Source organism: Nerophis lumbriciformis, linkage group LG02 (genome assembly GCF_033978685.3).
Source record: "Nerophis lumbriciformis linkage group LG02, RoL_Nlum_v2.1, whole genome shotgun sequence".
NCBI classification, from domain to species: domain Eukaryota; kingdom Metazoa; phylum Chordata; class Actinopteri; order Syngnathiformes; family Syngnathidae; genus Nerophis; species Nerophis lumbriciformis.
The window spans coordinates 2,221,035-2,245,000 of NC_084549.2; the positions used below are offsets into that span (position 1 = coordinate 2,221,035).

Here is a 23,966-nt window from a genome sequence, read left to right on the forward strand (position 1 = left end):
TAGCACAATTGACCTTGATGATATAAATGAGTTGGTGTTGGGATTTTTCGAAACGGTTGACAATTGTTGACTTACTAACAGCAACAATGGGTATGTTGGAATTCCTGGAATTTAGGGAAAACCGAGAATTTTTACCAAAAAAGCCCTCACTTTTTTTCTCCCAAGTAGGAAAAATGTTCTAAAGGTAGAATGGTCAAAACCGGTTGAAATATGTGGACTGTGAAAACTTTCCAGGTTTTGGAAAAACAGGGAATTCTGGGAATTCCTGAAATTTTTTTGGAACTTGGAAAATGGTAGTTTCATTGTCCAAGGTGAGTGGAGTGTGTGGATGTTGGAATGGTTCAAATCGGATGAGAAATGTGGGATATGTAGTCGATTGTATATTTCCCATTCATTGTCATGAGAAGGAAAAATACTGGAAATTCTGGGAAAATCTGGAATTTTGTTCAAGGGAAAACATGTTTTGTGTTTGATATATGGGAAGAGCAGTGTGGGTTGGATGGTTAAAATGTCAGATTGGGGTTTAAAAAATGTTATACATTTTGAGAAATTTGAATGGGAATTTCCTGGACATTTGGGAATTTAGGGAAAATTGGGAATTTTTGAAAATATTGATACTAGCACAATTGACCTTGATGATATAAATGAGTTGGTGTTGGAATTTTTCGAAACGGTTGAAAAATGTTGACCTGCCAACAGTAGCAATTGGTATTTTGGAATTCCTGGAATTTTGGGAAAACCAGGAATTTTTACAAAAAAAAAGAGATACCTTTTGTTGTCCCAATTAGGAAGAATTTTCTGAAGGTCGAATGGTCAAAAACGGTTGAAAAATGTGGACTGTGAAAACTTTCCAGGTTTTGGAAAAAACAGGGAATTCCTGGAATTTTTTTAAACTTGGAAAATGGTCGTTTGATTGTCTAAGGTGAGCAGAGTGTGTGGATGAGAAATGTGGGATATGTAGTCGATTGTATATTTCCCATTCATTGTCATGAGGAGGAAAATTACTGGAAGTTCTGGGAAAATCTGGAATTTTCTTCAAGGGAAAACATGTTTTGCGTTTGATACATGGGAAGAGCAGTGTGGGTTGAATGGTTAAAATGTCATATTCGAGTTTAAAAAATTTGATACATTTTGAGAAATTTGAATGGAAATTCCCCTGGACATTTGGGAATTTAGGGAAAACTGGGGATTTTTGAAAATATTGATACTAGCACAATTGACCTTGATGATATAAATGAGTTGGTGTTGGAATTTTTTGAAACGGTTGAAAAATGTTGACCTACCAATAGTAGCAATTGGTATTTTTGAATTCCTGGAATTTAGGGAAAACCGAGAATTTTTACCAAAAAAACCCTCACTTCGGTTGTCCCAATTAGGAAAAATGTTCTGAAGGTGGAATGGTCAAAACCGGTTGAAATATGTGGACTGGGAAAACTTTCCAGGTTTTGGAAAAACAGGGAATTCTAGGAATTCCTGGAATTTTTTTGGAACTTGGAAAATGGTAGTTTCATTGTCCAAGGTGAGCGGAGTGTGTGGATGTTGGAATGGCTCAAATCGGATGAGAAATGTGGGATATGTAGTCGATTGTATATTTCCCATTCATTGTCATGAGGAGGAAAATTACTGGAAATTCTGGGAAAATCTGGAATTTTCTTCAAGGGAAAACATGTTTTGTGTTTGATGTATGGGAAGAGCAGTGGGTTGGATGGTTAAAATGTCAGATTCGGGTTTAAAAAATGTTATACATTTTGAAAAATTTGAATGGGAATTTTCTGGACATTTGGGAATTTAGGGAAAACTGGGAATTTATGAAAATATTGATACTAGCACAATTGACCTTGATGATATAAATGAGTAGGTGTTGGGATTTTTCGAAACGGTTGACAATTGTTGACTTACTAACAGCAACAATGGGTATGTTGGAATTCCTGGAATTTAGGGAAAACCGAGAATTTTTACCAAAAAAACCCTCACTTTTTTTCTCCCAATTAGGAAAAATGTTCTAAAGGTAGAATGGTCAAAAACGGTTGAAATATGTGGACTGGGAAAACTTTCCAGGTTTTGGAAAAACAGGGAATTCTGGGAATTCCTGGAATTTTTTGAAACTTGGAAAATGGTAATTTGATTGTTCAAGGTGAGCGGAGTGTGTGGATGTTGGAATGGTTCAAATCGGATGAGAAATGTGGGATATGTAGTCGATTGTATATTTCCCATTCATTGTCATGAGGAGGAAAATTACTGGAAATTCTGGGAAAATCTGGAATTTTGTTCAAGGGAAAGCATGTTTTGTGTTTGATACATGGGAAGAGCAGTGGGTTGGATGGTTAAAATGTCAGATTCGGGTTTAAAAAATGTTATACATTTTGAGAAATTTGAATGGGAATTTCCTGGACATTTGGGAATTTAGGGAAAACTGGGAATTTTTGAAAATATTGATACTAGCACAATTGACCTTGATTATATAAATGAGTTGGTGTTGGGATTTTTCGAAACGGTTGACAATTGTTGACTTACTAACAGCAAAAATGGGTATTTTGAAATTCCTGGAATTTAGGGAAAACTGAGAATTTTTACAAAAAAACCCTCACTTTTGTTGTCCCAATTAGGAAAAATGTTCTAAAGGTAGAATGGTCAAAAACGGTTGAAATATGTGGACTGGGAAAACTTTCCAGGTTTTGGAAAAACAGGGAATTCTGGGAATTCCTGGAATTTTTGTGGAACTTGGAAAATGGTAGTTTGATTGTCCAAGGTAAGCGGAGTGTGTGGATGTTGGAATGGTTCAAATCGGATGAGAAATGTGGGATATGTGGTCGATTGTATATTTCCCATTCATTGTCATGACGAGGAAAATTACTGGAAATTCTGGGAAAATCTGGAATTTTGTTCAAGGGAAAGCATGTTTTGTGTTTGATATATGGGAAGAGCAGTGGGTTGGATGGTCAGATTCGGGTTTAAAAAATGTTATACATTTTGAGAAATTTGAATGGAAATTCCCCTGGACATTTGGGAATTTAGGGAAAACCGGGACTTTTTGAAAATATTGATACCAGCACAATTGACCTTGATGATATAAATGAGTTGGTGTTGGGATTTTTCGAAACGGTTGACAATTGTTGACTTACTAACAGCAACAATGGGTATTTTGGAATTCCTGGAATTTAGGGAAAACCGAGAATTTTTACAAAAAAAACCCTCACTTTTTTTGTCCCAATTAGGAAAAATGTTCTAACGGTAGAATGGTCAAAAACGGTTGAAATATGTGGACTGGGAAAACTTTCCAGGTTTTGGAAAAACAGGGAATTCTAGGAATTCCTGGAATTTTTTTGGAACTTGGAAAATGGTAGTTTCATTGTCCAAGGTGAGTGGAGTGTGTGGATGTTGGAATGGTTCAAATCGGATGAGAAATGTGGGATATGTAGTCGATTGTATATTTCCCATTCATTGTCATGAGAAGGAAAAATACTGGAAATTCTGGGAAAATCTGGAATTTTGTTCAAGGGAAAACATGTTTTGTGTTTGATATATGGGAAGAGCAGTGTGGGTTGGATGGTTAAAATGTCAGATTCGGGTTTAAAAAATGTTATGCATTTTGAGAAATTTGAATGGGAATTTCCTGGACATTTGGGCATTTAGGGAAAACTGGGAATTTTTGAAAATATTGATACTAGCACAATTGACCTTGATGATAGAAATGAGTTGGTGTTGGTATTTTTCGAAACGGTTGAAAATTGTTGACTTACTAACAGCAACAATGGGTATTTCGGAATTCCTGGAATTTAGGGAAAACTGAGAATCTTTACAAAAAAAAACCTCACTTTTGTTGTCCCAATTAGGAAAAATGTTCTAACGGTAGAATGGTCAAAAACGGTTGAAAAATGTGGACTGTGAAAACTTTCCAGGTTTTGGAAAAAACAGGGAATTCCTGGAATTTTTTTAAACTTGGAAAATGGTCGTTTGATTGTCTAAGGTGAGCAGAGTGTGTGGATGAGAAATGTGGGATATGTCGTCGATTGTATATTTCCCATTCGTTGTCATGAGGAGGAAAATTACTGGAAAATCTGGAATTTTCTTCAAGGGAAAACATGTTTTGCGTTTGATATATGGGAAGAGCAGTGTGGGTTGAATGGTTAAAATGTCAGATTCGGGTTTAAAAAATGTGAAATTTGAATGGAAATTCCCCTGGACATTTGGGAATTTAGGGAAAACTGGGAATTTTTGAAAATATTGATACTAGCACAATTGACCTTGATGATATAAATGAGTTGGTGTTGGGATTTTTCGAAACGGTTGACAATTGTTGACTTACTAACAGCAACAATGGGTATTTCGGAATTCCTGGAATTTTGGGAAAACCGAGAATTTTTACAAAAAAAACAACTCACTTTTTTTGTCCCAATTAGGAAAAATGTTCTGAAGGTGGAATGGTCAAAACCGGTTGAAATATGTGGACTGTGAAAACTTTCAGGTTTTGGAAAAACAGGGAATTCTAGGAATTCCTGGAATTTTTTTGGAACTTGGAAAACGGTAGTTTCATTGTCCAAGGTGAGCGGAGTGTGTGTATGTTGGAATGGTTCAAATCGGATGAGAAATGTGGGATATGTAGTCGATTGTATATTTCCCATTCATTGTCATGACGAGGAAAATTACTGGAAATTCTGGGAAAATCTGGAATTTTGTTCAAGGGAAAGCATGTTTTGTGTTTGATGTATGGGAAGAGCAGTGGGTTGGATGGTTAAAATGTCAGATTCGGGTTTAAAAAATGTTATACATTTTGAGAAATCTGAATGGGAATTTCCTGGACATTTGGGCATTTAGGGAAAACCGGGAATTTTTGAAAATATTGATACTAGCACAATTGACCTTGATGATAGAAATGAGTTGGTGTTGGAATTTTTCGAAACGGTTGAAAAATGTTGACCTACCAACAGCAGCAATTGGTATTTTGGAATTCCTGGAATTTTGGGAAAACCAGGAATTTTTACGAAAAAAAGAGATACCTTTTGTTGTCCCAATTAGGAAGAATTTTCTGAAGGTCGGATAGTCAAAAACGGTTGAAAAATGCGGACTGTGAAAACTTTCCAGGTTTTGGAAAAAACAGGGAATTCCTGGAATTTTTTTAAACTTGGAAAATGGTCGTTTGATTGTCTAAGGTGAGCAGAGTGTGTGGATGAGAAATGTGGGATATGTCGTCGATTGTATATTTCCCATTCATTGTCATGAGGAGGAAAATTACTGGAAATTCTGGGAAAATCTGGAATTTTCTTCAAGGGAAAACATGTTTTGCGTTTGATGTATGGGAAGAGCAGTGTGGGTTGAATGGTTAAAATGTCATATTTGAGTTTAAAAAATTTGATACATTTTGAGAAATTTGAATAGAAATTCCCCTGGACATTTGGGAATTTATGGAAAACCAGGAATTTTTGAAAATATTGATACTAGCACAATTGACCTTGATGATATAAATGAGTTGGTGTTGGGATTTTTCGAAACGGTTGACAATTGTTGACTTACTAACAGCAAAAATGGGTATTTTGGAATTCCTGGAATTTAGGGAAAACCGAGAATTTTTTACAAAAAAAACCCTCACTTTTTTTGTCCCAATTAGGAAAAATGTTCTAAAGGTAGAATGGTCAAAAACGGTTGAAATATGTGGACTGGGAAAACTTTCCAGGTTTTGGAAAAACAAGGAATTCTCGGAATTCCTGGAATTTTTTTGGAACTTGGAAAATGGTAGTTTCATTGTCCAAGGTGAGTGGAGTGTGTGGATGTTGGAATGGTTCAAATCGGATGAGAAATGTGGGATATGTAGTCGATTGTATATTTCCCATTCATTGTCATGAGAAGGAAAAATACTGGAAATTCTGGGAAAATCTGGAATTTTGTTCAGGGGAAAACATGTTTTGTGTTTGATATATGGGAAGAGCAGTGTGGGTTGGATGGTTAAAATGTCAGATTCGGGTTTAAAAAATGTCATACATTTTGAGAAATTTGAATGGGAATTTCCTGGACATTTGGGAATTTAGGGAAAATTGGGAATTTTTTTAAATATTGATACTAGCACAATTGACCTTGATGATAGAAATGAGTTGGTGTTGGAATTTTTCGAAACGGTTGAAAAATGTTGACCTACCAACAGTAGCAATTGGTATTTTGGAATTCCTGGAATTTTGGGAAAACCAGGAATTTTTACGAAAAAAGGAGATACCTTTTGTTGTCCCAATTAGGAAGAATTTTCTGCTGGTCGAATGGTCAAAAACGGTTGAAAAATGTGGACTGTGAAAACTTTCCAGGTTTTGGACAAAACAGGGAATTCCTGGAATTTTTTTAAACTTGGAAAATGGTCGTTTGATTGTCTAAGGTGAGCAGAGTGTGTGGATGAGAAATGTGGGATATGTAGTCGATTGTATATTTCCCATTCATTGTCATGAGGAGGAAAATTACTGGAAATTCTGGGAAAATCTGGAATTTTCTTCAAGGAAAAACATGTTTTGCGTTTGATATATGGGAAGAGCAGTGTGGGTTGGATGGTTAAAATGTCAGATTCGGGTTTAAAAAATGTGAAATTTGAATGGAAATTCCCCTGGACATTTGGGATTTTAGGGAAAACCGGGACTTTTTGAAAATATTGTTACTAGCACAATTCACCTTGATGATATAAATGAGTTGGTGTTGGAATCTTTTGAAACGGTTGAAAAATGTTGACCTACCAACAGTAGCAATTGGTATTTTGGAATTCCTGGAATTTAGGGAAAACTGAGAATTTTTACAAAAAAAACCCTCACTTTTGTTGTCCCAATTAGGAAAAATGTTCTGAAGGTGGAATGGTCAAAACCGGTTGAAATATGTGGACTGTGAAAACTTTCCAGGTTTTGGAAAAACAGGGAATTCCTGGAATTTTTTGGAACTTGGAAAATGGTAGTTTGATTGTCCAAGGTGAGCGGAGTGTGTGGATGTTGGAATGGTTCAAATCGGATGAGAAATGTGGGATATGTAGTCGATTGTATATTTCCCATTCATTGTCATGACGAGGAAAATTACTGGAAGTTCTGGGAAAATCTGGAATTTTGTTCAAGGGAAAGCATGTTTTGTGTTTGATATATGGGAAGAGCAGTGTGGGTTGGATGGTTAAAATGTCAGATTCGGGTTTAAAAAATGTTATACATTTTGAGAAATTTGAATGGGAATTTTCTGGACATTTGGGCATTTAGGGAAAACTGGGAATTTTTGAAAATATTGATACTAGCACAATTGACCTTGATGATATAAATGAGTTGGTGTTGGAATCTTTCGAAATGGTTGAAAAATGTTGACCTACCAACAGTAGCAATTGGTATTTTGGAATTCCTGGAATTTAGGGAAAACCGAGAATTTTTACAAAAAAAACCTCACTTTTGTTGTCCCAATTAGGAAAAATGTTCTGAAGGTGGAATGGTCAAAAACGGTTGAAAAATGTGGACTGTGAAAACTTTCCAGGTTTTGGAAAAAACAGGGAATTCCTGGAATTTTTTTAAACTTGGAAAATGGCCGTTTGATTGTCTAAGGTGAGCAGAGTGTGTGGATGAGAAATGTGGGATATGTCGTCGATTGTATATTTCCCATTCATTGTCATGAGGAGGAAAATTACTGGAAATTCTGGGAAAATCTGGAATTTTCTTCAAGGGAAAACATGTTTTGCGTTTGATATATGGGAAGAGCAGTGTGGGTTGAATGGTTAAAATGTCAGATTCGGGTTTAAAAAATGTGAAATTTGAATGGAAATTCCCCTGGACATTTGGGAATTTAGGGAAAACCGAGACTTTTTGAAAATATTGATACTAGCACAATTGACCTTGATGATATAAATGAGTTGGTGTTGGAATTTTTCGAAACGGTTGAAAAATGTTGACCTACCAACAGCAGCAATTGGTATTTTGGAATTCCTGGAATTTTGGGAAAACCAGGAATTTTTACGAAAAAAAAGAGATACCTTTTGTTGTCCCAATTAGGAAGAATTTTCTGAAGGTCGAATGGTCAAAAACGGTTGAAATATGTGGACTGGGAAAACTTTCCAGGTTTTGGAAAAAACAGGAAATTCCTGGAATTTTTTTAAACTTGGAAAATGGTAGTTTGATTGTCCAAGGTGAGCAGAGTGTGTGGATGAGAAATGTGGGATATGTAGTCGATTGTATATTTCCCATTCATTGTCATGACGAGGAAAATTACTGGAAATTCTGGGAAAATCTGGAATTTTGTTCAAGGGAAAGCATGTTTTGTGTTTGATATATGGGAAGAGCAGTGTGGGTTGGATGGTTAAAATGTCAGATTCGGGTTTAAAAAATGTGAAATTTGAATGGAAATTTCCTGGACATTTGGGCATTTAGGGAAAACTGGGAATTTTTGAAAATATTGATACTAGCACAATTGACCTTGATGATATAAATGAGTTGGTGTTGGGATTTTTCGAAACGGTTGAAAATTGTTGACTTACTAACAGCAACAATGGGTATTTCGGAATTCCTGGAATTTAGGGAAAACCGAGAATTTTTACAAAAAAAACCCTCACTTTTTTTGTCCCAATTAGGAAAAATGTTCTAAAGGTAGAATGGTCAAAAACGGTTGAAATATGTGGACTGGGAAAACTTTCCAGGTTTTGGAAAAACAGGGAATTCTGGGAATTCCTGGAATTTTTTGGAACTTGGAAAATGTTAGTTTGATTGTCCAAGGTGAGCGGAGTGTGTGGATGTTGGAATGGTTCAAATCGGATGAGAAATGTGGGATATGTAGTCGATTGTATATTTCCCATTCGTTGTCATGAGGAGGAAAATTACTGGAAATTCTGGGAAAATCTGGAATTTTCTTCAAGGGAAAACATGTTTTGCGTTTGATATATGGGAAGAGCAGTGTGGGTTGAATGGTTAAAATGTCAGATTCGGGTTTAAAAAATGTGAAATTTGAATGGAAATTCCCCTGGACATTTGGGAATTTAGGGAAAACTGGGAATTTTTGAAAATATTGATACTAGCACAATTGACCTTGATGATATAAATGAGTTGGTGTTGGGATTTTTCGAAACGGTTGAAAAATGTTGACCTACCAACAGCAGCAATTGGTATTTTGGAATTCCTGGAATTTTGGGAAAACCAGGAATTTTTACGAAAAAAAAAAGATACCTTTTGTTGTCCCAATTAGGAAGAATTTTCTGAAGGTCGAATGGTCAAAAACGGTTGAAATATGTTGACTGGGAAAACTTTCCAGGTTTTGGAAAAAACAGGAAATTCCTGGAATTTTTTTAAACTTGGAAAATGGTAGTTTGATTGTCCAAGGTGAGCAGAGTGTGTGGATGAGAAATGTGGGATATGTAGTCGATTGTATATTTCCCATTCATTGTCATGACGAGGAAAATTACTGGAAATTCTGGGAAAATCTGGAATTTTGTTCAAGGGAAAGCATGTTTTGTGTTTGATATATGGGAAGAGCAGTGTGGGTTGGATGGTTAAAATGTCAGATTCGGGTTTAAAAAATGTGAAATTTGAATGGGAATTTCCTGGACATTTGGGAATTTAGGGAAAACCAGGACTTTTTGAAAATATTGATACTAGCACAATTGACCTTGATGATATAAATGAGTTGGTGTTGGGATTTTTTCGAAACGGTTGAAAAATGTTGACTTACTAACAGTAACAATGGGTATTTCGGAATTCCTGGAATTTAGGGAAAACCGAGAATTTTTACCAAAAAAACCCTCACTTTTTTTCTCCCAATTAGGAAAAATGTTCTAAAGGTAGAATGGTCAAAAACGGTTGAAATATGTGGACTGTGAAAACTTTCTAGGTTTTGGAAAAACAAGGAATTCTCGGAATTCCTGGAATTTTTTTGGAACTTGGAAAATGGTAGTTTGATTGTCCAAGGTGAGCGGAGTGTGTGGATGTTGGAACGGTTGAGAAATGTGGAAATTGTGCAAGTTAAAAAAAATGGCCTATTCATTTTCAATGGGAAAAATTACCCGGAAAGCCGGGAATTCTGGGTAATCTTTTTTTTTTATTTAATTTTTTTAATGTTTTTTGTGGAGCTCACAACTAATTCCTGGTCGTGTTTATGTCCGCCAAATATGGAAGTGTTTTGTTTGTGCGCAGTTCACCTTAATGACGGAGGGGGGGGCCCGGGCGGGGGCGTTGGCGTGGAGCTGCGCCAGGTTGGCGATGCTGGCCAGCGTGCTCAGGCGGTTCATCTGGCCCATCGCCATGGAAACGGAGGCGGGTGCCAGGCTGGCCGGGATGAGGGGATGTGACATCATCATGAAGGGCAACTGGTCCAGAACTGAAACGGCGGAGACGACACGTTAGAACGTGACAGTCTGGTCAATTACAGCATATAAGAATATTCTATTACTGTTAAGCAAACTATGAATAATAAAACATGTGTCCGTTATCATATCTACATTTATGACGTGAAAATCTGTGGTATTTAGTGAGGTAAGATGAGTTAAATGTTCATTGCTCCTGACAAATGAATTGCACTGATCACCACTCCAAGATGGCGGCCCGGCATCTCGTCAGTGCCAGTAGGCAGTACACTCTTAGAAATAAGGGTTCTTCTACAAGGGCTGAGGTTCTAACTGGAACCATTTGCTTCTGAAAAACCCTTTCCCGAAGAAAGGGTTTTTTCAAGGGTTCTTGGTAACGCTAATGGTTCCAGTAAGAACCATTTTGATCCAGAGAACCCTTTAAAACCCCTTTTCTGAATAATTGGTTTTAAAAGGGTTCTCACTAACACTAAGGGTTCCAGTAAGAACTATTTTGATCCAAAGAACCGTTTTTGGAAGAAAGAGTTCTTCAGGGATTGTTGAAAGCATGGGTAAGATCCTGTGTCACCAGGGACATACTTCCTGATAACATTTGCCAATAATGGTGCCTATCTTTAAAAAAAATGTTTTTCTCATTAAAATGTTTGCTCAATGTCAACATGATAAATGACCACAATATAATATGAACTAAACTGATCTGTAGAATACAATATGGTTCTTTATAGAACCCTCAGAAGACAAGACGGTTATCGGTGAAAACCTTTGAAAAGGGATGTTTTTAGAACCCCCTGTGTCAGGTCTAGATGAAACCCTTGAAACATGAAAGAGTTCTTTGAGGAACTCCCTGCGTGGGTTCTAGATGAAACCTTTGAAATACGAAAGGGTTCTCAGTGGAACTCCCTGCGTGGGTTCTAGATGAAAGTCTTGAAATACGAAAGGGTTCTTAGTGGAACTCCCTGCATGGGTTCTAGATGAAACCCTTGACAAACAAAAGGGTTCTTAGTGGAACTCCCTGCGTGGGTTCTAGACGAAACCCTTGACAAACGAAAGGGTTCTTAGTGGAACTCCCTGTGTGGGTTCTAGATGAAAGTCTTGAAATACAAAAGGGTTGTTAGTGGAACTCCCTGTGTGGGTTCTAGATGAAACCCTTGAAATACAAAAGGGTTCTTAGTGGAACTCCCTGTGTGGGTTCTAGATGAAAGTCTTGAAATACGAAAGGGTTCTTAGAGGAACTCCCTGCGTGGGTTCTAGATGAAACCCTTGACAAACAAAAGGGTTCTTAGTGGAACTCCCTGTGTGGGTTCTAGATGAAACCCTTGAAACATGAAAGGGTTCTTAGTGGAACTCCCTGCGTGGGTTCTAGATGAAACCCTTGACAAACGAAAGGGTTCTTAGTGGAACTCCCTGCGTGGGTTCTAGATGAAAGTCTTGAAATACAAAAGGGTTCTTAGTGGAACTCCCTGTATGGATTCTAGATGAAACCCTTGAAATACAAAAAGGGTTCTTAGTCGAACTCCCTGTGTGGGTTCTAGATTAAACCCTTGAAACATGAAAGGGTTCTTAGTGGGACTCCCTGCGTGGGTTCTAGATGAAACCCTTGGAATACGAAAGGGTTCTTAGTGGAACTCCCTGCGTGGGTTCTAGATGAAAGTCTTGAAATACGAAAGGGTTCTTAGTGGAACTCCCTGCGTGGGTTCTAGATGAAACTCTTGAAACCTGAAAGGGTTCTTAGTGGAACTCCCTGCGTGGGTTCTAGATGAAACCCTTGACAAACGAAAGGGTTCTTAGTGGAACTCCCTGTGTGGGTTCTAGATGAAACCCTTGAAATACGAAAGGGTTCTTAGTGGAACTCCCTGTGTGGGTTCTAGATGAAACCCTTGATATACGAAAGGGTTCTTAGTGGAACTCCCTGTGTGGGTTCTAGATGAAACCCTTGAAACATGAAAGGGTTCTTAGTGGAACTCCCTGCGTGGGTTCTAGATGAAACCCTTGACAAATGAAAGGGTTCTTAGTGGAACTCCCTGTGTGGGTTCTAGATAAAACCCTTGAAATACGAAAGGGTTCTTAGTGGAACTCCCTGCTTGGGTTCTAGATGAAAGTCTTGAAATACAAAAGGGTTCTTAGTGGAACTCCCTGTGTGGGTTCTAGATGAAACCCTTGAAACATGAAAGGGTTCTTAGTGGAACTCCCTGCGTGGGTTCTTTGTAGAACCTCTCATGGGGGGTTCTGGGTGGAACCTTACACACACAGTTCTAGGTAGAACCCTCCAAAAGGGTTCCAGGTGGAACCTTTATAAAAAGGTTCTACCTGGAGCCAAAAAGGGTTCTCCTATGAGGACGAGCCAAAGAACCTTATATGGTTCTACTTAGCACTTTTATTTCTAAGAGTGTAGCGCTCCATGCTGCGGACCCTTAGAACATGTCTATGATGCTAGCTAGATGGTTCGCTAACTAGCGAGCTTGTTTCGGTGCTCTCCGCCATTTTTTTCTTCTATTTATTTTGGGGAACCGAAACAAGCTCGCTAGTTAGCTTACTTGTTGTTGACGGCGGTCTACTTTGCTGCTAATCATGTTAGCTTGTCCCGCGACTCGGTGCGGCGTTTAGTCAGCGAGTGCCTGCGGCTGAAGAGAGCCTTCAACAAATTTAGTTTAGATACATTTTTTTATTTATATTTCATAACAAAAAAAATGCAAATGTGATATTTTGACACGAAAAATTAATGTTTTATCAAGCGTTTTAAAGACTAGCGGGATTCAGTGTGGGATTTATATGCAGCAACTACATAGCTATAATTTTCCCACATTATATGTATTTATTTATTTAGTCCGGACCTAATCAATAATCCCTTGGCATGTTCTATTGTGGGTTCTGTTCAATTTTATTGATAATAAAGGTTTATTTGAAATAGGGACAGATACATAAACACAGATATCTGAAACAGTTATCCAATGTATGCATCATAGTGTTTGTACACTCTTAGAAATAAAAGTGCTAAGTAGAACCATATATGGTTCTTCGGCTCGTCCTCATAGGAGAACCCTTTTTGGCTCCAGGTAGAACCTTTTTATAAAGGTTCCACCTGGAACCCTTTTGGAGGGTTCTACCTAGAACTGTGTGTGTAAGGTTCCACCCAGAACCCCCCATGAGAGGTTCTACAAAGAACCCACGCAGGGAGTTCCACTAAGAACCCTTTCGTATTTCAAGGGTTTCATCTAGAACCCACGCAGGGAGTTCCACTAAGAACCCTTTTGTGTTTCAAGACTTTCTTCTAGAACCCACGCAGGGAGTTCCACTAAGAACCCTTTCGTATTTCAAGGGTTTCATCTAGAACCCACACAGGGAGTTCCACTAAGAACCCTTTTGTATTTCAAGACTTTCTTCTAGAACCCACGCAGGGAGTTCCACTAAGAACCCTTTCGTATTTCAAGGGTTTCATCAGAACCCACACAGGGAGTTCCACTAAGAACCCTTTTGTATTTCAAGACTTTCATCTAGAACCCACGCAGGGAGTTCCACTAAGAACCCTTTCGTATTTCAAGGGTTTCATCTAGAACCCACACAGGGAGTTCCACTAAGAACCCTTTCGTTTGTCAAGGGTTTCATCTAGAACCCACGCAGGGAGTTCCACTAAGAACCCTTTCGTATTTCAAGGGTTTCATCAGAACCCACACAGGGAGTTCCACTAAGAACCCTTTTGTATTTCAAGACTTTCATCTAGAACCCACGCAGGGAGTTCCACTAAGAACCCTTTCGTATTTCAAGGGTTTCATCTAGAACCCACACAGGGAGTTCCACTAAGAACCCTTTTGTATTTCAAGACTTTCTTCTAGAACCCACGCAGGGAGTTCCACTAAGAACCCTTTCGTATTTCAAGGGTTTCATCAGAACCCACACAGGGAGTTCCACTAAGAACCCTTTTGTATTTCAAGACTTTCATCTAGAACCCACGCAGGGAGTTCCACTAAGAACCCTTTCGTATTTCAAGGGTTTCATCTAGAACCCACACAGGGAGTTCCACTAAGAACCCTTTTGTATTTCAAGACTTTCTTCTAGAACCCACGCAGGGAGTTCCACTAAGAACCCTTTCGTATTTCAAGGGTTTCATCAGAACCCACACAGGGAGTTCCACTAAGAACCCTTTTGTATTTCAAGACTTTCATCTAAAACCCACGCAGGGAGTTCCACTAAGAACCCTTTCGTATTTCAAGGGTTTCATCAGAACCCACACAGGGAGTTCCACTAAGAACCCTTTTGTATTTCAAGACTTTCATCTAGAACCCACGCAGGGAGTTCCACTAAGAACCCTTTCGTATTTCAAGGGTTTCATCTAGAACCCACACAGGGAGTTCCACTAAGAACCCTTTTGTATTTCAAGACTTTCTTCTAGAACCCACGCAGGGAGTTCCACTAAGAACCCTTTCGTATTTCAAGGGTTTCATCAGAACCCACACAGGGAGTTCCACTAAGAAACCTTTTGTATTTCAAGACTTTCATCTAGAACCCACGCAGGGAGTTCCCTAAGAACCCTTTCGTATTTCAAGGGTTTCATCTAGAACCCACACAGGGAGTTCCACTAAGAACCCTTTTGTATTTCAAGACTTTCTTCTAGAACCCACGCAGGGAGTTCCACTAAGAACCCTTTCGTATTTCAAGGGTTTCATCAGAACCCACACAGGGAGTTCCACTAAGAACCCTTTTGTATTTCAAGACTTTCATCTAGAACCCACGCAGGGAGTTCCACTAAGAACCCTTTCGTATTTCAAGGGTTTCATCTAGAACCCACACAGGGAGTTCCACTAAGAACCCTTTCGTTTGTCAAGGGTTTCATCTAGAACCCACGCAGGGAGTTCCACTAAGAACCCTTTCGTATTTCAAGGGTTTCATCAGAACCCACACAGGGAGTTCCACTAAGAACCCTTTTGTATTTCAAGACTTTCATCTAGAACCCACGCAGGGAGTTCCACTAAGAACCCTTTCGTATTTCAAGGGTTTCATCAGAACCCACACAGGGAGTTCCACTAAGAACCCTTTTGTATTTCAAGACTTTCATCTAGAACCCACGCAGGGAGTTCCACTAAGAACCCTTTCGTATTTCAAGGGTTTCATCTAGAACCCACACAGGGAGTTCCACTAAGAACCCTTTTGTATTTCAAGACTTTCTTCTAGAACCCACGCATGGAGTTCCACTAAGAACCCTTTCGTATTTCAAGGGTTTCATCAGAACCCACACAGGGAGTTCCACTAAGAACCCTTTTGTATTTCAAGACTTTCATCTAGAACCCACGCAGGGAGTTCCACTAAGAACCCTTTCGTATTTCAAGGGTTTCATCTAGAACCCACACAGGGAGTTCCACTAAGAACCCTTTCGTATTTCAAGGGTTTCATCAGAACCCACACAGGGAGTTCCACTAAGAACCCTTTTGTATTTCAAGACTTTCATCTAGAACCCACGCAGGGAGTTCCACTAAGAACCCTTTCGTATTTCAAGGGTTTCATCTAGAACCCACACAGGGAGTTCCACTAAGAACCCTTTCGTTTGTCAAGGGTTTCATCTAGAACCCATGCAGGGAGTTCCACTAAGAACCCTTTCATGTTTCAAGGGTTTCATCTAGAACCCACACAGGGAGTTCCACAAAGAACTCTTTCATGTTTCAAGGGTTTCATCTAGACCTGACACAGGGGGTTCTAAAAACATCCCTTTTCAAAGGTTTTCACCGATAACCGTCTTGTCTTCTGAGGGTTCTATAAAGAACCATATTGTATTCTACAGATCAGTTTAGTTCATATTATATTGTGGTCATTTATCATGTTGACATTGAACAAACATTTGAATGTGAAAAACATTTATTTAAAGATAGGCACCATTATTGGCAAATGTTATCAGGAAGTATGTCCCTGGTGACACAGGATCTTACCCATGCTTTCAACAATCCCTGAAGAACTCTTTCTTCCAAAAACGGTTCTCTGGATCAAAATAGTTCTTACTGGAACCCTTAGTGTTAGTGAGAACCCTTTTAAAACCAATTATTCAGAAAAGGGGTTTTAAAGGGTTCTCTGGATCAAAATGGTTCTTACTGGAACCATTAGCGTTACCAAGAACCCTTGAAAAACCCTTTCTTCGGGAAAGGGTTTTTCAGAAGCAAATGGTTCCAGTTAGAACCTCAGCCCTTGTAGAAGAACCCTTTTAGAACCCTTATTTCTAAGAGTGTAGACAAAGCTAATTTACAACACTTGTCCCCAACAACAACAACAACAACACAGATATAACCCCCCCCCCCCCCCCCCCCCCCCACCGGGGGGAACCCCCCGCACGGTGCGCCCCTCCCTTCCCGTATCATGACTCTTTTTGGACGTCACCACATCAAAAAATCAACACAAGATGTCAAAACGGCCAAAACTGTCAGGTGCCCAGGGAAGAAAAAAGAGAAAAGAAGAGGAGGAGAAACGAGAAAAAGACAGAGGTAGCAGGTAGGTAACGTTAGCCTACATGAAATTATTTGTCTGTTACAGAATGTGATAGTAACCTGGCTTTTTAGCATTAAGCTAATGTTACATGATTCGGCAATTGCTAATCTATAATCTGTTTTAACGTCGGGTTAATATTGTGGAGGGGGCTAAATTGTTATGGAAAATAATAATGTAACGTTAGGGACAATTGTATTAGATCTTTTAAGCAGGTGTTTTTTGTTTACATTGTTATTGCCTTCTGGTTAGCTAATGTTTGCCCTGCAGGTAATAGTCACTTTTCCACCCCTTTATATATTAGGTATAGTTGTAAGTAAAAAAAAAAAAGGTCAAAGACAAAGCTATTCGGTTTCTTGTGAGTATATACACTTCACTGCCGATGTGGGGGGGCGCCACCTAAAATCTTGCCTAGGGCGCCAGATTGGTTTGTCCCGAACCCTTGGTCCAGCTCCTCCCGAGGTGTTCCCAGGCCAGCCGGGAGACATACAGTAGTCTTCCCAACCTGTCCCGGGTCTTCCCCGTGGTCTCTTACCAGTCGGACAACAAAATACTTTGTATATTCCGACACGTCTTCAAAGACTCCCAAGTGCTCCTTATCCCTCCCTAAGCCATGTATTGTCCACAAAGCTCTCTTTAAGTCAGGAATGGACTCTCTCTAAAAGGGAAATCCTTTCTGTCAACAACACCCCTGTGGCTTGTTGTCCTCCCTCTGGTCATGACACAAACACTCCTGATTGGGGCGCCACATAAATATTTATCATTGAATAAAGACACGAGCAAACAACAAAAGACACACACGGGGAGGAAGTGGAACAAAAGAAGCTGATGGCAGTGCTGGTGCTGGGCCAGCAATGCATGCTGGGTAATTATGATGCACACAAAGGACTGGGGGGGAAACAACCATGGACGCCATTCTGCACAATTGTCATCAATAATGTGCAAGGAGGGAGACGGGGGATGAAGGACGGGCGTGTTAAGGAGAGGAAGGAAAGTGAAAGAAAAGTCATGTCATGGAAGAGAGGAACGCAAGAAAAAGAGAAGACGGTCGGAAAAGAATAAAAAGAAATGTGAGAGAAAAGTGGTGGAGAAGGAAAGAGGAAAAGAAAGTAATTGATGAAAAAAGAAAAGGATGGAAGAAAGAAAGAAAAGGAAAGAGAAGGTACAGAAAACAATTCAAGTGGATTGAAAACAAACAAAGGGAAGGAAGTAGTGAAGACAAATAGAAATGAAAAAAGGAAGCAATTGAAGGACGAACACAAAAGGAAGAAATGCAAGGAAAAGGAAGAAAACACAAAAATCAAAACCAAGGAAGAGAAACAAAAATGTTGACATGAGAGAAGTAGAGATGAAGCAGAAAAGTTAGATTCAGTTAACGAAGGCAGCAAATGAAGGAAGGAGGGAAGACAAAGTCGATGAAGGAAGGACAAGAATGAATGATAGCAGCAAACACATGAAAGCAAGGAAGTGGAGTCAGTGAAGATAGAAAGAAGTAAGAAATGAAGGGAAGAAGAAAGAGAAAGGAAGTAGATGGAGGAAGAGAAGGCAGGAGGAGGATGAGATGGAGTCCATTAAAGAAGAAGTAGAACAGGAAGACAGGATGGATAGGACATAGGACATAGGACACAGGACACAAGACATAGGACATAGGACACAGGACGTAGGACTGTGTGAAAGTAAGTACCTAAGTAAGTCAGTAAGCAAGTAAGTAAGTCAATAGTTAAGTAAGTAACTAAATAAGTAAGTAATTAGGTAAGTAAATATGTAATTAAGTATGCAAGTAAATAAATAAGTAAGAAATTAGGGAAGTAAATAAGTAAGTAACTAAATATTTAAGTAATTAAGTAACTGAGTAAATAAGTAATTAAGTAACTAAGTATATAAGTAAGTAAGTATGTAAGTAAATAAGTAAGTAACTAAGGAAGTAAGTAATTAGGAAGTAACTAAAAACATAAGTAAGTAAATAAGTAAGTAAATAAATAAATTATTAAGTAAGTAAATAAATATGTAATTAATTAAATAAGTAAATATGTAAGTAAGTAAATGAAAAGTAAGTAAATAAGTAAGTAACTAAATATTTAAGTAATTAAGTAACTAAGTATATAAGTAATTAAGTAACGAAGTATATAAGTAAGTAAGTATGTAAGTAAATAAGTAAGTAACTAAGGAAGTAAGTAATTAGGAAGTAACTAAAAACGTAAGTAAGTAAATAAGTAAGTAAATAAATCAATTATTAAGTAAGTAAATAAATATGTAATTAATTAAATAAGTAAATATGTAAGTAAGTAAATGAAAAGTAAGTAAATAAGTAAGTAACTAAATATTTAAGTAATTAAGTAACTAAGTATATAAGTAATTAAGTAACGAAGTATATAAGTAAGTAAGTATGTAAGTAAATAAGTAAGTAACTAAGGAAGTAAGTAATTAGGAAGTAACTAAAAACGTAAGTAAGTAAATAAGTAAGTAAATCAATCAATTATTAAGTAAGTAAATAAATATGTAATTAATTAAATAAGTAAATATGTAAGTAAGTAAATGAAAAGTAAGTAAATAAGTAAGTAAATAAATATTTAAGTAACTAAGTAACTAAGTATATAAGTAATTAAGTAACGAAGTATATAAGTAAGTAAGTATGTAAGTAAATAAGTAAGTAACTAAGGAAGTAAGTAATTAGGAAGTAACTAAAAACGTAAGTAAGTAAATAAGTAAGTAAATAAATCAATTATTAAGTAAGTAAATAAATATGTAATTAATTAAATAAGTAAATATGTAAGTAAGTAAATGAAAAGTAAGTAAATAAGTAAGTAACTAAATATTTAAGTAATTAAGTAACTAAGTATATAAGTAATTAAGTAAGTAACTAAATAAGTAAGTAATTAGGTAAGTAAATATGTAATTAAGTATGCAAGTAAATAAATAAGTAAGTAATTAGGGAAGTAAATAAGTAAGTAACTAAATATTTAAGTAATTAAGTAACTAAGTATATAAGTAATTAAGTATATAAGTAAGTAAGTATGTAAGTAAATAAGTAAGTAATTAAGGAAGTAAGTAATTAGGAAGTAACTAAAAACGTAAGTAAGTAAATAAGTAAGTAAATAAATCAATTATTAAGTAAGTAAATAAATATGTACTTAATTAAATAAGTAAATATGTAAGTAAGTAAATGAAAAGTAAGTAAATAAGTAAGTAACTAAATATTTAAGTAATTAAGTAACTAAGTATATAAGTAATTAAGTAACGAAGTATATAAGTAAGTAAGTATGTAAGTAAATAAGTAAGTAACTAAGGAAGTAAGTAATTAGGAAGTAACTAAAAACGTAAGTAAATAAGTAAGTAAATAAATCAATTATTAAGTAAGTAAATAAATATGTAATTAATTAAATAAGTAAATATGTAAGTAAGTAAATGAAAAGTAAGTAAATAAGTAAGTAACTAAATATTTAAGTAATTAAGTAACTAAGTATATAAGTAATTAAATAACGAAGTATATAAGTAAGTAAGTATGTAAGTAAATAAGTAAGTAACTAAGGAAGTAAGTAATTAGGAAGTAACTAAAAACGTAAGTAAATAAGTAAGTAAATAAATCAATTATTAAGTAAGTAAATAAATATGTAATTAATTAAATAAGTAAATATGTAAGTAAGTAAATGAAAAGTAAGTAAATAAGTAAGTTAGTAAATAAATAACTAAGTAGATAAGTAAGTAAATAAGTAAGTAAATATGTTATTAAGTATGCAAGTAAATAAATAAGTAAGTAATTAGGTAAGTAAATAAGTAAGTAACTAAATATGTAAGTAATTAAGTAACTAAGTAAATAAGTAAGTAAGTATGTAAGTAAATAAGGAAGTAATTTGGAAGTAACTAAAATCTTAAGTAAATAAATCAATTATTAGGTAAGCAAATAAATATGTAATTCATTAAATAAGTAAATATGTAAGTATGTAAGTAAGTAAATAAAAAAGTAAAGAAGTAATTAATTAAGTAAATAAGTAATTAATTAAGTAAATAAGTAAGTTAGTAAATAAATAACTAAGTAATTAAGTAAATATGTAAGTACATAAGTAAATAAAAAAGTAAGTAAAGAAGTAATTAATTAAGTAAATAAGTAAGTTAGTAAATAAATAACAAAATAATTAAGTAAGTAAGTAAAGAAGTAAATAAGTACGTAAATAAGTAAAAAGTAATAAATAAGGAAATAAGTAATTAGGAAGTAACTAAAAACTTAAGTAAATAAGTAAGTAAATAAATCAATTATTAAGTAATTAAATAAATATGTAATTAAAAAAGTAAATATGTAAGTACGTAAGTAAGTAAATAAAAAAGTCAGTAAAGAAGTATTTAAGTAAATAAGTAAGTTAGTAAATAAATAACTAAGTAATTAAGTAAGTAAGTAAACAAGTAAGTAATTAAGCAAGTAAGTAAAAAGTAAGTAAATAAGGAAGTAAGTAATTAGGAAGTAACTAAAAAAGGAAGTAAGTAATTAGGAAGTAACTAAAAACTTAAGTAAATAAGTAAGTAAATAAATCAATTACTAAGTAAGTAAATAAATGTGTAATTTAATAAGTAAATATGTAAGTACGTAAGTAGGTAAATAAAAAAGTAAGTAAATAAATAAGTTAGTAAATAAATAACTGAGTAAATAAATTAGTAACCATGTAAGTAAATAAGTAAGTAATTAAATAAATAATTAAGTAATTAAGTAATTAAATAAATAAGTAAGTAAGAAAGTAAATAAGCAATTAAGTAACTAACTAAACTAAACTTAACATTAACTTTAACTGGATCTTGATGGGCTCCACAGGGGTCATTTTCTTCTTGAAGTCCATGACCAGTTCCTTGGTCTTGTCCACTTTAAGGAGCAGATGGTTTGCCTGAGACCACTCCAAGAACATGTGGATTGTAAGTGTGAGATGTCTCCTATGTGGTTCTGTGGACTAAAGAACATGTAGATTGTAAGTGTGGTGTGGTGCTGTGAACTAAAGAACATGTGGATTGTAAGTGTGGTGTGGTTCTGTGAACTAAAGAACATGTAGATTGTAAGTGTGGTGTGGTTCTGTGGACTAAAGAACATGTAGATTGTAAGTGTGGTGTGGTTCTGTGGACTAAAGAACATGTGGATTGTAAGTGTGGTGTGGTTCTGTGAACTGACGAACATGTGGATTGTAAGTGTGGTGTGGTTCTGTGGACTAAAGAACATGTGGATTGTAAGTGTGGTGTGGTTCTCTGGACTAAAGAACATGTGGATTGTAAGTGTGGTGTGGTTCTGTGAACAAAAGAACATGTGGATTGTAAGTGTGGTGTGGTTCTGTGGACTAAATAACATGTGGATTGTAAGTGTGGTGTGGTTCTGTGGACTAAAGAACATGTGGATTGTAAGTGTGGTGTGGTTCTGTGGACTAAAGAACATGTGGATTGTAAGTGTGGTGTGGTTCTGTGGACTAAAGAACATGTGGATAGTAAGTGTGGTGTGGTTCTGTGGACTAAAGAACATGTAGATTGTAAGTGTTGTGTGGTTCTGTGGACTAAATAACATGTGGATTGTAAGTGTGGTGTGGTTCTGTGGACTAAAGAACATGTGGATTGTAAGTGTGGTGTGGTTCTGTGGACTAAAGAACATGTAGAGATTGTAAGTGTGGTGTGGTTCTGTGGACTAAAGAACACGTGGATTGTAAGTGTGGTGTGGTTCTGTGGACTAAAGAACATGTAGATTGTAAGTGTGGTGTGGTTCTGTGGACTGAAGAACATGTTGATTGTAAGTGTGGTGTGGTTCTGTGGACTAAAGAACATGTAGATAGTAAGTGTGGTGTGGTTCTGTGGACAAAAAACATGTGGATTGTAAGTGTGGTGTGGTTCTGTGGACTAAAGAACATGTGGATAGTAAGTGTGGTGTGGTTCTATGGACTAAAGAACATGTGGATTGTAAGTGTGGTGTGGTTCTGTTGACTAAAGAACATGTGGATTGTAAGTGTGGTGTGGTTCTGTGGACTTAAAGAACATGTAGATTGTAAGTGTGGTGTGGTTCTGTGGACTAAAAAACATGTAGATTGTAAGTGTGGTGTGGTTCTGTGGACTAAAGAACATGTGGATAGTAAGTGTGGTGTGGTTCTATGGACTAAAGAACATGTGGATTGTAAGTGTGGTGTGGTTCTGTGGACTAAAGAACATGTAGATTGTAAGTGTGGTGTGGTTCTGTGGACTGAAGAACATGTGGATTGTAAGTGTGGTGTGGTTCTGTGGACTAAAGAACATGTAGATTGTAAGTGTGGTGTGGTTCTGTGGACTAAAGAACATGTAGATTGTAAGTGTGGTGTGGTTCTGTGGACTAAAGAACATGTAGATTGTAAGTGTGGTGTGGTTCTGTGGACTAAAGAACATGTAGATTGTAAGTGTGGTGTGGTTCTGTGGACTAAAGAACATGTAGATTGTAAGTGTGGTGTGGTTATATTCCCCAGTCCTCTAGGCCCCGCCCCCATCAGTAGCCGCCATCATTCTCTCTCTACTGTTTCATTAAAAACATCACAAGTCAAAGTGGCTCTCTTATGTTTATCCAAACAAACCATTACTGTAAACAAACACTTGCTGCAAATTTCCCAGAAGATCTTGTTAAACGCAGAAATGGCTGCTCGCGCTCTTCCCGGGACCTACAAGGTGTCACGCTCAGCATTTGTGTACATGTGTGTGTGTACATGTGTGTGTGTGTGTGTGTGTGTGTGATCCGACATAGGCCTTTGTAGTGGTGCGAGAACTAGAAGGGGGCCTATGCCTTCCCATAAGGCCGTGGGTGGTGCTATGGAAAACAAAACATGTTGTATTCACGTGTGTGTGTGTGTGTGTGTGTGTGTGTGTGTGTGTGTGTGTGTGTGTGTGTGTGTGTGTGTGTGCGTGTGTGTTTCCACTTGACTCTACCATTAAGAGTGATTGAGGTGGTAACCATGCCACCTAACTACAGACAGATGGTAAACAGCCGTGTTTACACACGTGAGCGCCACAGTAGCAACACCGGGCTCCGGCGCCACTCCACTCACTGTACAGGAGCACAGTGTCAGACGAGTGCTCCTGGCTGTGAACCCCAGGAAGGCTACCGGACCAGACGGAGTACCTGGAAAGGTGCTCAGGACGTGCGCCCACCAGCTCGCTCCCCCCCTCACCAGGATCTTCAACCTCTCCCTGGCTCAGGCAGTCATCCCATCCTGCCTGAAGTCATCTACAATAATCCCGGTGC

The 23,966-nt window shown here is 37.0% G+C and overlaps 1 protein-coding gene across 3 annotated transcripts in view; it reads right to left on the reverse strand.

Annotated features, from left to right (window-relative positions):
• The window catches only part of dachc (dachshund c), a 210,341-nt gene that overhangs the window by 77,521 nt on the left and 108,854 nt on the right, over positions 1-23,966 (reverse strand). For all 3 annotated transcript variants that reach the window (XM_061927549.2, XM_061927626.2, XM_061927715.2), the window contains exon 4: positions 10,118-10,296. In XM_061927549.2, coding sequence (XP_061783533.2) covers positions 10,118-10,296 — 179 coding nt within the window. The remainder of the gene's footprint in view (positions 1-10,117; positions 10,297-23,966) is intronic.